This window comes from Centropristis striata, chromosome 20, assembly GCF_030273125.1.
Source record: "Centropristis striata isolate RG_2023a ecotype Rhode Island chromosome 20, C.striata_1.0, whole genome shotgun sequence".
NCBI lineage: Eukaryota > Metazoa > Chordata > Actinopteri > Perciformes > Serranidae > Centropristis > Centropristis striata.
Genome location: NC_081536.1, coordinates 23,250,509 through 23,265,033, shown reverse-complemented (window position 1 = coordinate 23,265,033; position 14,525 = coordinate 23,250,509). Strand labels below are relative to the sequence as shown.

At 39.4% G+C, this 14,525-nt stretch overlaps 1 protein-coding gene across 1 annotated transcript in view; it reads left to right on the top strand.

The window, feature by feature from the left end:
* The window catches only part of cdh11 (cadherin 11, type 2, OB-cadherin (osteoblast)), an 87,068-nt gene extending 74,004 nt beyond the window's left edge, over positions 1 to 13,064 (top strand). The window contains exons 9-16 of the mRNA XM_059359291.1: positions 2,855 to 2,968; positions 3,087 to 3,226; positions 3,872 to 4,008; positions 6,042 to 6,163; positions 6,314 to 6,431; positions 8,098 to 8,346; positions 10,094 to 10,245; positions 10,478 to 13,064. Of these exons, the coding sequence (XP_059215274.1) occupies positions 2,855 to 2,968; positions 3,087 to 3,226; positions 3,872 to 4,008; positions 6,042 to 6,163; positions 6,314 to 6,431; positions 8,098 to 8,346; positions 10,094 to 10,245; positions 10,478 to 10,843 (1,398 nt within the window). The 3' untranslated portion in view covers positions 10,844 to 13,064. The remainder of the gene's footprint in view (positions 1 to 2,854; positions 2,969 to 3,086; positions 3,227 to 3,871; positions 4,009 to 6,041; positions 6,164 to 6,313; positions 6,432 to 8,097; positions 8,347 to 10,093; positions 10,246 to 10,477) is intronic.
* The last annotated feature ends 1,461 nt before the right edge of the window (positions 13,065 to 14,525 follow it).

Here is a 14,525-nt window from a genome sequence, read left to right as displayed (position 1 = left end):
TACATGGCGCAGAAGAACCATTTCACAACAGGGCTGAGTTAAAGCCTTGTGAGTTGCCAATATGCCGGTAGTGCAACTAATGAAAAAACTCAACCAAATGTTCAGTACGAACTCCATTAATTAGTCTGGTCACTTACAGCCCTGATTTTAAAAAATATGTGATAGATGCTGTGAAAAACATTACATAAACACAAGTTTTGTGGCCTACATTCAATTAAATACAGTACAAAGTCAAGTTATCGTATGCTCAAATGTATACATGTAGACTTTTTCTGAATTGAATGCATTATGTTTTTATTTAGATTTTACATTGTCAACTTTTTAAGAATCGTCGTTGTGCAAGCTTAAATTGAAACTAATTTGGATTAACTTTGTTGTTTTTATTGTTTATTTATTATTTGAGGAAACTGTCCGACAGCAGGAGCTATCACACAACAATCCCTTTACATGGATTCCCATGTCTCTCGGAATAATAGCTTAATAGCCTGATGCTGATTTGAATAGTGTGTGTGTATGTGTGTGTTTATTGTGTCGTGATGCCTCTCGGGGGAAATCAACACCTTTTGGCCCCTGAAGGCAGTGCCACACGAAATTAAAGGCCAAGCAGGCACACACACAAAAACTCATGTACAGACTCACACAGAGACACACTTTCAAATCAGCGTCGGGAGTAGCCTTCACTAATCTCTATTCTCTCACCCTCCTTCTCACACACACACACACACACACACACACACACGGGATGAGCTTTAATCAGCTATTCTCTTTCAACTGTGTCCTGACGAAAGCAGTCCACAGAATATTAAGGAGCCGAATGTGTATGCGTGTGTGTTGGAGAGAGAGAGAGGGAGAAAGGGAAGAGGGAAGGCATTATTGTGAATATTATTATCTCACACTGATTACACAAAGAGGGAGCGAATGAAGAGAGAGCGGCTCTATAGACTGATAGAAAGAGGAAGAGAAAAATTGAGAGAGAGAGAGGGCAGAGGAGACCCAGAGACAGAGAGTGTGACGAAAAAAAGGAAAATGAAAGAACTGGGTCACATCTATCCTACTAGCATTGTACCTGTCATCAACACGTTAAACACCGACAGCACAGAGTCGGATGCCGCTGAATGAGCGTGGAACAATCCATGGAGAGGAAACGTCCCTCCAGCATTGAGTCATTTGGCAGCCGCATCACATGAAAACAGTTGTGAAGCTGATCAGATTAGAGAGCGGCTGCAAGCTGTTTTCTGTGGAGTTACCTGCAGATGATGGGAACTGGTCACCATGCTTGATCACCAAACAAAAGGAAACAATAGTAGAATATTCTTGGCGTTCTTTGCTTTAATCTTGATTGAGTTCAGAATCCTTTAGCAACAATTAGCATGGTCGCTTCATTACACATTAAAAGATGACACATTCTTTCATGGGAAATCTTGTCAACTGGCAGTTTCTATCCATAATATTTGGTATTGGTAGTCTTGGTGATCATCCTAATCACCCGTGAATTCATAAATCGGTAGTAGCTTCACCCTGGGTTTACAACACTTCACACAGGGCTTAAGAGCCTGCTCTCCTCCCACTGGGATTTCATTAAGTGATGGTAGCCAGGAGATGAAAAGATCAAGCTTGCTCCTGGGACTTTGCCAGTTCAACATCAGCCATGCTGGCTGGAAAAATAGTGGTTGGGGGAAAGTGGTTATTATCTGGGTTCATAATACTGCAATGATACCCCAAAGAGTGTTTTTTCTGCTGTGATTATGGCTACGACGGAGCTGAGGATGAGTGCAAGTCGTCAGCCAAGTGCTGCTGGCAATGCACAGCAAGTCCTCATAATAATAGCAGAGAGCATCCCTTTGGTATTATAGCTTTTATACAATGACTGCCAACACATTTGTTGACTTAAAGGTTTTCCCTGCAGCACTCAGTACATAAGGATGGAAGGCAAGGGAAAGGGGTACATTCATTAGACACGAGACTATTTGGCTGAGGGTCATAGTTTTGTAATTGCTACAGTTTTATCCCTGAATAAAAAGGTGATGTGAGAAAAATGTTTGAGGTTTTTCTTTTTGAGCAGTGAATGGCATATATCAAAGCACACACTCAAGTCAATTCAATATCAAGGCCATTAGAAGTCAATGGGTTTTTCTCCCAATATTGTGTAAGTGAATTGGAGCTCAGTTCAATAGGAGTGAATTGAATCTCAGGGTTTTAAGTTGGCCTACCTGCGATATTGAAAACCAATGCCAGGGATTTGAAATGATAATGTATTATCAATTTACCTGTCTCAATTATAAACAGTGTAATACATGAAAAACTATTTTTTTTTTAAAGCCAGTCTAACTGTCAGCCGACTGTGGTGTTCGAGGCGTGGGACACTTTCTACTTCCTTTTATTGTGTCCCAAACTCCCAAACCTCATCCTGACTCATTAAAAACAGACTTGTGTTGTTTTCATCAACAGAAACAACTAAATGATTCATTTCTGTCCCCAAATACTCATATAATATCTTGTAATATCAAACTATTTGCATTTGGGTTACTCTTGTCTTTCCTGGTGTGTAACAGTTGGAGTAATAGTGCTCCTGTGATAATGTGACAATGTCCCTGCTGTCATTCATGTAGCAACAGCTCCCCCTAGCAGAGCTCAAGGATACAGCAGTAGTCACTCAGTGCATTTCACAGAGCCAGTGGATAACTGTACAGTGCATTTGATTCAGAATTATGCTTCAGAAAGATCATACCACCATTTGAATGTGTGTTTACAGTTAATATTTGATGAAACAGGCATTCATTTTCATTTAAGATGATGAATGACGATAGTACTGATTTAAGTGACATATCTCTTTCTGTCTCTCTTACTTTCTCAGCCTGTGGACTTTGAGACGAAACGGTCATACACTTTGAAGGTGGAGGGATCCAACCCTCATGTTGACCCTCAATATCTTGCTTGGGGGCCTTACAAGGACGAAGCCACAATAAAGGTATGCATGTAAAAATCTGTTTTGTTGTATGACAAGGAGAGTGAGTGCACTCGTTTGATTTCGTCCGACGAGATAAATATCACAGGAGCCTTTCAACTGTGTGTTTGTGCGTCTGCAGATATCAGTGGAGGATGCAGATGAGCCTCCTCAGTTTGTAGATCCCAGTTACACTTTTGAGGTAAAGGAGAATGCGCCTGAGGGCACCCCGGTGGGACGAGTCCACGCCAAGGACACTGACGTTGCCAACAATCCCGTCAGGTAACACAGAGACACACACTGTGTACACACACGAACACATTTACTAAGTCAGGCTTGTAGCAGTAGGAGAATTTCAATTTTCACACAAGTGTAAATTGGAACATAGCCAACAAAAAAAAAAACCCTTTTAAATAGTGTTCCTTCAGCTACACTGAACAAACAATATGACTCAGAGAAACTTGGCTCTGCACTCATATTTTTTCAGCAGAAACACAGATTACATATTAAGAAGTTTTCAACAGAATAGGGATGTGAAATGGGATTACAAAAGCATAGCCAGGCACATTTTATAAAAATCAACTGGAAACCAATCACTGAGTCTCCACTTCGTTGCTGTAAAACAATATGTATGCTTCACATTGTTTATTATTTTCTATAGAGTATTTGTATATTACCTACACAAACAGCTGTTTGCAAAGTTATGTTTCTTTTGGTAACCAAATTATCTCCACAATAATCTCACTGAAACCCTCTTCAATAGGCATAATGCCTCATCATACAGCTAGAATTTGTTTTTATGAATACCACTTGAGTTCTTACTCTTAAATGGAAGCTCCTGTTGTGATTTAATCCACATGTATGTTTATGTTTTCTCAATCTTAATGTAACAGAGCTATTATGTTTGTGTGTTTATTCTCCCTATAGGTACATGATCCCTCTGTACACAGATATAGAGCAGTTCTTCAGCATAAACGCAGAAGACGGCATGATCACCACAACAAGACCACTGGACAGAGAAACACAGGCCTGGCATAATATATCTGTGTCGGCCACAGAGATTGGTACGTATGCACAGACACACTAAAATCTAGAATCTGATGTGTGTTTGCATGTGGATCTCTCCCTAATTTCTCTGAAATGTAGGCTATGAACACATCAAATCACTATTATGGTATCAGATGAAAAGTATTTGGATTGTTATGACTCCACACTCACCTGTTGTGTTTGAAAGTGAAGCATATGAGACTGTCAGTGCTAATTTACTGATATTTCCAGCCACTTAACAGTTAGTGAAATAGCTATACAGTCTAGCTATATTTAATCTTGCCTGTAATATGATTTGTCCTTCTAAAATGACAAATAGTACACTCTGATATATGATGGAGCGACAAAGTCAAAAATAAAATAACAGATGGAAAAAAACCCAGACAGCCACCAGCCTGTACATTTGCTGGCGTTCAGAGCCCAACCTGTCATTCTGTGGTGCTGGATTCACTCCATGACATCTTATGTACAAAATTTAAGTGGATTCAAGCTGCTGCCTTTAATTATTTTCCCCCTGGGTGGGACTAAAGTTAGCATTATTTTGCTGTGAATGTCAGCGAAGAACTGCCTAAACCTCTGCAAACTAATTACATATTCTGTTTCAGCCAGGAGGGATTGGCTTGATGTGGAGGCTTGGTGGTGTTATTTTTCTTGAGTGTAAGCGTGGTTAGTGTGTCGATGGCCTGTGCATGTATACCCAGCTGTATTCCAATGAATGTGGGTCAAAAAGGATAATTTACATTCAGTTTTTGTTCATATCATTATGTATGTGAGGTATCTTTTGTTTTCATGTAATGTCAAAGAAATGGAAGCAAATGTGGATCTGCTGTATTTAGTTAGCTATAGATAGATATTTATCTGGATCTGGCTAGCAACAAACAGCTGCTGATCCACATGAACCATTTTAACTGGTGATAGATTTCAATGTTTGTCTGTAATTTAACTGTTTATGAAAGAGGTGGTAGCAGCACAGAGGGTTAGTAGGTTGATAAAACTCAATGACACAAAAACTGTTATATAAACCCCGGAGCAGTGAAAGAGAAATGAAAAACTAAAGTTGAGGCCCCACTTAAACTTATCTATATCCGCTACAAACACTACTGCTTACTTTAAAGGGAGAGTGAGGGGAGAAAAGAGGGGGATGTCATTTGACTCACAGGCCCTTCGGAGCTTTCTCTCCTCAGCTTCGACCCCACAAACTCTCCAGCCAGCAAGCCACAGTGGCCCCACCCTGGTATTCTGTGGTCGGGGCTCAAACTACCAGAGCGCCGTGTGGTTTCCCTGTGGCGTGCTAGACGCCAGACGGCCAGATGGAAACGGGCTCGCCGCCCACAAAACTAGGACCATTGCAGGCTACGCTAACCGCTAACAGGCCCTGGAAAGCTAAATAAATGCCTAGTAATGACAGGGTAGTGGAAAGATCACACTGACTAGAATTACAAATATGCAGGGCAGCTCAGTACAGAAAGGGATGGTTGCTTTTTCATTTTTAAAGATAAATGGACAGATTGAGAAACACACTACCCTCTCTAAATCTTTCTTAGTTAATATTCTGGATGTAGGAGTTCAGGTTTGTTGTATGTGTCTATTTTAAATGTTTAGGCATCATTCTGTCTGCATCAAGCATTTTCTTTTTATAATCTTAATCTTCAGCAGACATAACTTGACATATGTCACTTTAGCATATCAAAATGGTTTAGGTAAAAAAGAGTGGGAGCAAGCTAAGTGAGTGGCACACTGTCTGACTGGATATTCTGATGTCTCACAAACACGTGTCTGTAATTTTTGCAAATCAAAAATAACAAATAGCTGGCTGAGTGGCTGACTGATTGACAGGCAATCTTGCTGGAAAATATTCATAGTTAGTTTTGTGTTCAGCCAGTGTCAAACAGGCATCACAATGCAGACACACACACAAACAATCACACACACACACACACACACACACAGAAATGACAGTCTGTTTTTAATGACTTTGACACTGATTTGAATGTTTGGATGCAGCAGAATACTGATGCCTTATGCTATTTGTGTGTGTTTGTGTGTGCAGGAGGACACCACCAAGACACCAAAGTGCGTGTTAATATCAAAGTGAAAGATGTAAACGACAACTCCCCAGAGTTTGCCACCAACAACGAAGTCCTCATGTGTGAAACTGTCGCAGCGGGGACGGTACATTTGTGTGCATCTGTTTTGGGAGATTATAGTAAATAAACATTTTTAAAAAATCACCCACAAACACTATTTTATATTAATGTGTTTCTCTCTGATTTGTGTGTGTGTGTGTGTGTGTGTGTGTGTGTGTGTGTGTGTGTCTCTCAGGATATTCATACAGTGAGTGCAGTGGACAAAGACGAGATGGCTCACAGACAACACTTCACTTTCAGCCTCACTCCAGAAGTCACCCACAACCACAACTTCTCCATCAAAGACAACAGAGGTAGATTACCTTAAAATGTTCTTTTCTTTTAATTCTTCTCATTTCTTTCTGCCGGTTTTGAACCCTTTCTAGCAGCCAGTCTTAGTGTTTTTTTCATCCGTGGTCTCTCTCTCCCCTCCTTTCACTCAGATTAGATCAAAGCATAACCAGATGGAGGCTTACACTACCTTGTAGAAAGCAGCAGGTGCTCTGAATCTCTTCCGCACACATGCGCATGCACACATGTTGTGCGGGCTGTATTAATTGCAGTGGGGTCTCTGTCCGTCTGTACATATATCTTAGGGGGCCAACTGATTGAATTAAGTTTTGTGAGAGCGGGGAGACAGACTGAAAGAAAGAAAATGAGAGACTGAGAGCGAGAGAGGCTGGAGGAGGAGAATATAGATAGAGAAGATGTTGACACAGACTGAAGGAGATGGGAGGGGTGGAAATGTCAGTTATATTGAGTTGAGTTTCATATGATCGACAGGGAGGAAAGTTGAGGATTTGAGGGACCTATTGAGCAAAATAAACCAAACAAAATGAGGTAGTACACCTTTAAAAATGATCCACCAGACCCAGCCTTGAAGAGAGCCTTTGTCAGCTTTGTATGCCTCTAAACAACACTGTATGACAGAAAGGGACATAAGTGACTCCAGGGTTAAAATCAAGGATTCAATTCATTATAGTAACTGCTATGTGTTGCATCCTTCTGTGAATTATTTAATTCGTTCAAGTGGTTTACCTGCCTTGGTATTCATAAAGCATTTTATGCTTTTAGTTTGAATTGTATTCTATAAATATAGATAATTATTATGCCTGTTTTATAAACAATAAGAAGCATTAGTAAACATTACAGAGAGTCGGGCTGAGTGTACGTATTGAAGTAGGGTCATTTGAAGGAGTAACAGTCATTATAGTCTCAATAGAAAATCATTCAGCTGTTCCCGGCCTGTTTGTATGAGTGTGTTGATGTGTTACATCCTGCATCGCACAGAAAGAAGAAATGAAAAGAGCCCAAAAGTGAGAAATTCAGTAGAATCAGCAGAAACCCCCAAATCTCTTGGTAAATAGAAAACAAGGGAGATAAAAGGTGAAATGATGGGTGAAGCTGTGCCATGAGAGGCTGATGCTGTTTAACGTGCTACAAGTTATGGATCTAAAAGTGCTTTTAGCTTTTACGTTACAAATTAGGCTTCAGTTAAGGTTGAAAGTAAAGAAGTAAATCCAGGCTCTCACAACAAGTATAGTAATACCAATGAGTTTGTTAATACTGAAAAGTTTGTGCAAGAGAAACTATGTGCACATTTAATAAAATCTGACACTCATCCAGCAATTTTGAACTACTTTCCTTGCACTGCTCCAAGTACTGTGACCAGAGCAGTAGAGTGGATTTTATAGGTTCCACTTATATTGCTTGGTAATATAGTTTTAATGTAAATGTTAGAGACTGTTTGCCTGCTGATGAAGCTTCTGAAATTCCTCAGAAGAAACTCATCTCTTCCATAGTCAGGGAGGGAAGAGATGATGTGATGAACTCCAAGCTATAATAAAAGTCTAAATGTAGAAGGTGGTATTTTAACTCTGCAGTGTGGACCTTCTGTCTCTTTAACTTAACTGTTCTTTGGTAGTTTAAATAGTCTTTCTATCTACTTACCAACACATTTCACTCTCTCTGTATGCGCAGACAGCACAGCCAGTATCATTGTGCTCCGTAAAGGCTTCAGCCGCCAGACCCAGGATGTTTACTACCTTCCCATCGAGATAAACGACAACGGTTTCCCTGCTATGAGCAGCACCAACACCCTGACCATTCGAGTCTGTTCCTGTAAGAGCGGAGACATCATCTCTTGTAACGTGGAGCCCTACGTCCTTCCTGCTGGTCTCAGTACCGGGGCACTGATAGCCATCCTGGCCTGTATCGTCATTCTGCTGGGTAAGGAGCTAAAACTCAACCTGCTGCTTAAAATTTTAGATCTATTTGGTTGGGAACACCATAACGGATCACTGATTTACATAAGATTTGTGGTTTGATTTGATGTTTAAAGAAAGAGTCTTTAACATGTATACTTACATGCATGCCTTGAGTTAGTGTTGTTCAGTGTTTGCTGTTTTAATCAATACTACTGCAGCTTCCTCGCTTGCCATTTACACTGTTGAAATAGGTTTTAAATAGGTTCTGCTACATAGGTAAGATAGACGCATCTCCCCCTCAGTGGTCGCCAACATTCCTCACTCCACTTTTTGGCAGTTTGATTGCACTCATTAGGGATGGGAATAATATAATGATGATAGATTAATGGTTGTTAAGAGTTTGGTTGATCATGTGGAATTTTTAATCAATCTGTGTATTTTTTTATTTTAATTTTATCTTTGACTGCGTATCACTGAACTGAAACGCGGCCGATCGTTCAGTTCTGCTGCCGTACGTCAATAAGCCAATGAGCTGAGAATTAAGTTGGTTAAAGCTACAGTTTGCAAACTGAAAGTTGCAATAACAATTATAAATCACACAGACACACAAGAGTATTAATTCGAGCAGAACTTACTGTATCAAACTTTGCTAGCATGAATTACAAGGTTTTTTGTTTTTTTATCCAAATCTTATTCAAACACAAAACACACTGAAATATGCAAGATAACTGTGAAAACTAACCTCATGCCTCTTCGGGGGCTAAAATATAACACATTGAACTCCTTGACGTTATCTTTACAGTATCACCTCATTTGAGTTAGTTTACGATCAACAGGAAGTCTATTTTCATCCTTTTAAAATAAAAGCGTCCATTATCAAAACAGGCTTTTGCATTTTAGTGTATATATACACGTACTGGAGTATGTATGAAAACATAACAATTAATCGATTAATTGATCGTTAACGTTATAGATGTTTGAGTTGGCAGATTTCTTCCAAACGCCCATCCCTAGCACTCGTGCACTCAAAATATATAAGTATAATACAGAAGAAAGCAAATTGAGACACAGCACAGGTCTGTCAACCTGATAATACCAAACATGCTGGATATTTACTTTGGACAGAGGTGAAACACGGGGAACTGAGTCAGGCTGTCCACCTCCCTTAGTGTCCTCATTGGAAGTGCACTGCATTGTTTGAGCTCATGTTAGGATTAGAGGTCCTGGAGTCACTTGTGTATCAGCAGCTTCAGCATTACTCTCTCATGCCCCGTCCTTGCATAATGACTTAGTGTGGGCACATTGTTGTCTCAGCGACAATCTGTTTTTGTTTTTGTGAAAATGTGCACAATGTGCTTTCAGAAACAGCAAATGTTTCAGAAGTCTTAAGTTGTGTCTGCAGCCTCAGTGTTCTTCCTCGGCCCACTAGGTAACCCACACTGCAGCTGTTCTCAGTCTTCCTCTGTAATATACTTGCACATTGTATCCTCGCAGCTGCATTCTACTCATTGTAAAACACAACTGAGACCCCTTTGGAAGTCTGACATGTTGATTACCACCTGCAATTAAAATGGCATGTGTGTATAGCACAATATAGTAATGATATTAATTAAACTGTCCGAGGTCTAATTACACTATCTCCCACAGTGCATACTAATTATCTGATGCTCACTTTTCTCCCTTTTCACAGAGATTGTGTGAGGATGGTTATGCAATCCCTAAATGCGTAATAATTTTTGAATTGTGTGATTTTTTCTTCTGTTTGGCAGCGATAGTTGTGTTGTTTGTTGCACTGAGGCGTCAGAAGAAGGAGCCGTTGATAGTGTTTGAGGAGGAGGACATCAGGGAGAATATTATCACTTATGATGACGAGGGAGGTGGTGAGGAGGACACGGAGGCTTTCGACATCGCCACACTGCAGGTATGAAGAGTGGCATCCAAGTATTTGTTCCTGTTTCTCTTTTGTTTGTTAAAGAATAGGTACAGTAAATGAAGAATAAAAAAAGTTTTCTTGCCATACTTACCAGTATTTGAACATGATGTACCACTTTTACCCAACAAATAAACACACATCTCCATCTCTTTCTCATTCTCTACAACATTTGAAAGCCTTTGCAGCCTAAACTAACTGTGCTTTGTCTCTAATTGTTCAGAACCCAGATGGTGCCAACGGTTTCCTGCCAAGAAAGGACATCAAACCAGAGCTTCAGTATCCCATGAGGCCCGGCGCTGGCCGTCCTGCAGCCAACAGCGTCGACGTTGATGACTTCATCAAGACTCGAATTGCGGAGGCAGACAGCGACCCCACCGCACCTCCCTACGATTCCATTCAGATCTACGGATACGAAGGCAGAGGATCATTGGCTGGGTCATTGAGTTCCCTCGAATCTGTCACAACAGAGTCTGACTTGGATTATGACTATCTGCAGAGTTGGGGGCCGAGGTTTAAGAAGCTGGCAGATTTGTACGGGACCAAAGACTGCTTCATTAACGATGGTGATGATGGTGAAGACTCTTAACAGTGGTCTTACTGAGTGGACGCCCCCGATTTCTGATTTATTGATTCCATGAGGATTTGTTAACTGTGGGTTAACACTCCCCAGTACCCAATCGTTACCAACTACCACCTGATCAGTTCATGCCAATGTGTCGACGGACGTTAACAGCTCTCCCTTCTACGGCGCCTCCCTGGTCCTCCAAGACGATTTGTTAATGAACACATAATGAACGCTTGGTCTCCGCTTCCAGTTTTTCCCAAATCTCCCCGTCCCCACCTACAGTATGTCTCCTCCCCTTTCTCTTTCTACAGACTTGAGCATTGCAGGGCTGGAAGATTTGTTATGTCACCAGTGTGTCCGTTTGAAAGTAAAATGTTGGGAAAAAATGTTGCTGTGTGATCAAAATGACCTGCTTATAGCTAACTGTTTAGTTTCTTAGAGGTTCTATATACTTTTGTGGACTGGATTCATGTACGTCCTCAATGGTTCCTGAGAGAGATTTTATTCCCTTGACAGGTTCCTGAGTGGGGTATATTTGCTTTAGTTGCTCTCTTTGTGGTGTCAGATACACAGAAATAGATGAAGAGAGAAAGTACAAGTTAGTATGGAATCCAGCAACTGCCTGATGTTATGAAAGAGAAATAAAAGTTGATGAAGGTGTTTCGGCGGGGTCAGCTGAAACAAAATGCTTTTTCAAATTTGTTGTTGTGTGTGCAGAATTCAGCAGGTACTGTGGTTTAGATAGAATAACAGACTCTGGGTTGTTGATACTTTGAAGACGCTTACAGCATCTTCACAGTATGGTGGCCTTATAATAAATAAACAACAACTCCAGGGGTAAACACAACAAGAGTAACGATAGAGACCACTAGCTTCGGTAGCTACACACAGACATAAGAACCCACAAAGACTGAGTATCTGTGAAAATGCTACACAAATACCTTTTTTCTACTCCCAAAACGAGACAGACTCGACATGGATTCAATTAAAAAAAAACTGTGGATGATTCTTTGTTTTCATTCTTCACTGCAGAGAAGACGTGAAAAGAAAAGCTGCCCTTCTCCACGCCCCCTGTGTCCCCATTCCTCCCATAAACAATCACTTCCCATACCGAGTCCACCAATGAATGATCACTTCTTCATCCAGAGTCCACCAATGATGATCAATCACAATGAGTAAAAACCTGTGAGCTCTAAAAATCGCCTTAAACTTAATGGACACTCTTGCAACGCAGTGCATTCTCTTTTTTTCTCCTTTTGTTTCTTTTTGTAACTTGAAAAGTATATTCAGAAAGCAAACTATTCTCCATGTTAGGTATGTACAGAGCAATGTGCAGACGTGATATATCACTTTGAGGATCCAACTTGCGCCTCGTGCACCCTTAAACTGGATGTGCAGTTTTTGCTAGCACGGTAAATGTGGACCAGAAAAATGTGCATTGTGTGTTTTTTTCCCCAAACACCAGCTATGTTGGCAGCGACACCTGTTGCATCAACACATGTTGCTATTGAAACATAAAATGTGCACACTGGAAAATAACACAAAGTGTGTTTTCCAGGTTCCACATCTACACAGAGGCTGAAACCAGTACATCCTTTTTAAGTGTGCAGGTTCTTGTTCAATCTCTTTTTTAATGTTATTATATTATTATGATTATTATTGTTGTTTTTTTATTGTTATTGTTATTATTATTATTATTATTATTATCATCATCATTATTAAGACAATAATTATTTTGTTTTTTTTGGCTGCAGCTACACAGGAACAAATTCATGTTTAACTCTTTGCAAATGTTCTTATGCTTGTCTAAACATGGACAGGTGTAAGAAATCTACTGCCAAAAGTTAAATATCAGCTTTGGGTTATACCTGTGTGAATACAACCGTTCTCATTTCTTTTGTTTCTTTTGGGGTTTTTTTTATTATTATTATTTGGCGTTTCTTCGTTCTTTCTCCCTGTTCAAGAGAAAAACTAGCAATCTGTGTTTGTTGCAGTGAGAGAACGCCTCGTTTTTATTCTCTGTCAAGTTTTATGGTACCGATTTGTACAATTTTAAAAGTTCTTATTTTAGTATACATGCAGAATATTCCAGTATTACAACAAAAAACATGTTAAGAAGATAAGATTAAAATGTTACAGCATCACACTTATATTTTCAGAACATTGTAATGTTGCTTTACTATGTGCTTCAATCTCCGAAGCGAAAAAAAACTTTGAAATAAATGCTCTTTTTATAAAATGATATTGAACTGTGTGTGGAAGTTAAGTTTGTCTCAGTTTGAGGATACGCATCAGCTGATGCAGTGGCAGTCAGGTGGTCTTCCTGGAATACATGCACACAAAATGGGTTTGTTTATAATTTATAAGTTAATATACAGAAGAACACACTTCTGTGTTACCGGAGAGAAACTGTGTGCAAGAGATACTAGCACAATTTATTCAGGCATTGTGTTTTTCTGTCATCACTTTAATATTGCTCTTCAAGCCACCGGATCCACAAACACGCCATTGGAAAGACATTACCGTTTTTATTCACCTCCATCATAAAGAAATGTCACATGCAAACGCGCGCACACAAAGTATACAAAGAGATGCTCACACACACACTCGGGTTTCATTCAGTCACTCCTAGGGGAGCAACACTGAGAAAGGTCAGGCTGCACTTTGGATGCACAAGGAGGTGATATAAAAAGAGAGAGACAGTGAGAAGACACACAGGAGGAAGAGAAAGGAGAGAGGGGTGGATCAGAGTGAGAGAGGTGAAAGGAATTAAATGTTAAAGCTACTTTATTGAGATTTTATTATTTTAATGTGAGATTTTCTGACCTGACTTGAATAATAGTATTTTGTGGAATTAAAAGCACATCCTCTTCAAACACAGCATCTGCTTATTATTTTCTCGATTAATAGCCGATAACAACGGTAAAATATTCTCAACATAATTCCCCAAGCTCAATTTTACATGATTAAGTTTGTTTGTTTTGTCTCAGTAAAACACAGAGATATTCAGTTCACAACCATATAATAATTTAAAAAAAGAAAATATTTACGTGAATTAATCTAGAACCTGAAAAAAATACTTTAATTATTTTTTTTTATTGGTCTAATACTTATTTCAGCTTTACATTGACTACTATTGTAGTTGTGTGATTGTGGAATTGGAATATGGCATCAGTCAGCCTTGACTATAAATATATAATCCTGCATGTAATCAATGCATGTAACATCTGCAGTGGAATGATCCTTTAATAAATGAAGCCAGGCTGAAAGATGAAGAAGAACAGAGAGGAAAAGGAAGGAAAATTTAAACGTATACCAAGAGTGCATTGTTAAAGAAATTCCACCCAGAAAAGTAACAAATAAATCAGGGTTGAAGAGTATGATTTATAATACCTTATAGTATCTGTAGTGTCTCAATCAGATTAACTGTTTCTCTTTACAGTTTAAGTTTGTGTTTTACACTAAGATCAGTGTATTTAAACATAACATTGCAGAATAGCAGGGTAGCATTTTGTATTTTGTGGGTTTATTTTTAAAAGAAACTAAGACAAAGTAATTTAAGTATTAGAATAAAAGTTGAGTGAGAGAAAATGCTCGCATGGAACAAACATAGGAGAGGACCGGAAAGAAGACAAATAAATAAATACTGCACATGAATTAGCAAAATATGTGGGATGGGACGAAGAGGAGTGTAAAAAAAATA